Source organism: Acanthamoeba castellanii (assembly GCF_000313135.1).
Source record: "Acanthamoeba castellanii str. Neff unplaced genomic scaffold scf7180000084762, whole genome shotgun sequence".
In the NCBI taxonomy this organism is placed as follows: Eukaryota; Discosea; order Longamoebia; family Acanthamoebidae; genus Acanthamoeba; species Acanthamoeba castellanii.
In genome coordinates, this window is record NW_004457518.1 from 515,660 (window position 1) to 517,572 (window position 1,913).

The 1,913-nt window shown below is 59.3% G+C and overlaps 2 protein-coding genes across 2 annotated transcripts; both read left to right on the forward strand.

Annotated features, from left to right (window-relative positions):
- Positions 1-58: 58 nt before the first annotated feature.
- ACA1_237550 (uncharacterized protein) lies at positions 59-637 on the forward strand (the record flags this gene model as incomplete). Its single annotated transcript, XM_004341111.1, has 1 exon — positions 59-637. One exon carries the CDS (start codon positions 59-61, stop codon positions 635-637), a length of 579 nt encoding a protein of 192 aa, XP_004341159.1.
- Positions 638-822: 185 nt separating this feature from the next.
- Positions 823-1,904, forward strand: ACA1_237560 (R3H domain containing protein; the record flags this gene model as incomplete). Its single annotated transcript, XM_004341112.1, has 5 exons — positions 823-1,137; positions 1,253-1,324; positions 1,411-1,522; positions 1,688-1,761; positions 1,839-1,904. Coding segments are annotated over 5 exons (639 nt in total), but the record flags the coding sequence as incomplete, so codon positions are not given.
- Between the last annotated feature and the right edge of the window lie 9 nt (positions 1,905-1,913).

Here is a 1,913-nt window from a genome sequence, read left to right on the forward strand (position 1 = left end):
CGGGCCGGACGATGCGAAGCGCGAGGGCCAGTTTGCGTTCTACGCCAAGCAGCTCTTCATGATGCGCGGCGAGCGGCTCAAGGAAGTGGTCTCCTCGCTGGTCGACGAGGCGCGCAGGGAGCGCCGCAACGACGAGAACGTCGCCATGGTGGGCCTGATCGTGGAGCGGGTCAAGGACGAGGACATCGCCGGCAGCGGCAACAGCGCTACCAGCAGTGGAGGCAGCAATAGCGGCAGCGGCAGTGGCGGGCGGTGGCGAGGCGAGGCGCCGGAGGCGACGATGATGCTGCGCGAGGGCGAATGGCGCTGCGTGGGCGGGCGAAGCGGTGTCGAGCGACGAGATGATGATGAAGGAGACGATCAAGACCACACCACCACCGCCACCACGAGCGCCGCCCAGGCCGAGGGTGCAGGTAGCAAGGGCACAGGCGGCGTACTAATGGTCGACCAGCAGGCCGCGCCAGTGGCGGCAGAGCAGAAGGGCAAGAGCTTCATGGCGGGCTTCTACACTCCGCACATGGACAAGTACGCGTTCGGCACCGACACGCTGGTCTTCGAGCTCCACGTGCAGGTGGGCGGCGCCCACATCCCCGGCTCGCCCTTCCTCCTCGCCTTCTTCAACCCGCTTCTGCCCTGACGCCCACACAAACCGCCATTAAACCGCCTCAACACCATCATCGGCGCAAGTGTACAATGATAGAAATAGAAAATAAAGAAATATTCATTTATTTAATTGTAATATTTAATGTTTGCAGTGAAGATGTGGCGTCGGAATAAATGAAGATCAGTTTTTGATATTTAGTTATTTATTTTGTAGAGAAGATGGAGGAAGAGCAGAAGAGGCCGCAGGGGAAGGAGGGCGGAAGCGCGACGGTGGCGGAGGATGCGGTGCGCAAGGTGGTGGTCAAGCGGCAGTGCTCGCAGCTCGAGGTGGAGCTCCTGCAGCTGCAGCATCAGCGCGAGAAGGAAGACAACGTACTCGCCGTGGCACAGGCCAAGAAGAAGAAGCGTGGCGGTGGGGGCAAGAAGAGGGGCGGCGGAGGCGATGAGAAAAAGGAGAAGCGGGAGCAGGAGGCCCTGCAGCGAGTCCGCGCCGACCTCGACGCCTTCGTTGCCGACACCACCCGCATGCAACACGTACCCATTTATTATTTTTTTAACTATATTTTTACTATTTTAAATAAATAAATAAATAGATAATGCAAACGAGATGTTTGATTTATTTAAAATTAAAATTAAAATTCAATTTCAGGATTTTTCGCCTTCGCTGTCGTCGTCCGAGAGGGCTCTGCTGCACGAATGGGCGGAAGAGCTCGGGCTCGAGGTACCACCACCGCTGACCTCGTGGCGCAGCCTGTGTGCCCCTTTTGCTGGCAACTAACTCGTGGAACTCGCCACCGGCCAATGCAGCATTCGAGCTCGGGCTTCGGCCGGAACCGCCACATCATGGTCAAGAAACGCTTCGCGCCCGACACGCACATCAACGGGCAGGGCGAGATCGAGGAGCTACTCTACTACAACGGTAGTTACCACCAACCCCACACGGCACACGGCACACGGCACACGGCACACGGCACACGGCACACGGCACACGGCACACGGCACACGGCACACGGCACACGGCACACGGCACACGGCACACGGCACACGACACACACGCGACACACTAACGCTTGAATCGGTGCAGGATATGTGGGGCTGAGTGGTCCGCTTGTGAATGCTGCTGGCCGGCACATGGCCGCCGGACCGGCATCGCCCGAGGTAAGGCGCACACGCGCCGGTGGGCGTGAGCACTATGAGTGGCCCGACACTAACAAACAACGCCCCCCCCCAAATAGGGCGTGAACACGGCGCTGGTCGTGCCGGTGGAGTACCTCAACAATCGTGTGCGACGAGACGGGTACACCTGCAAC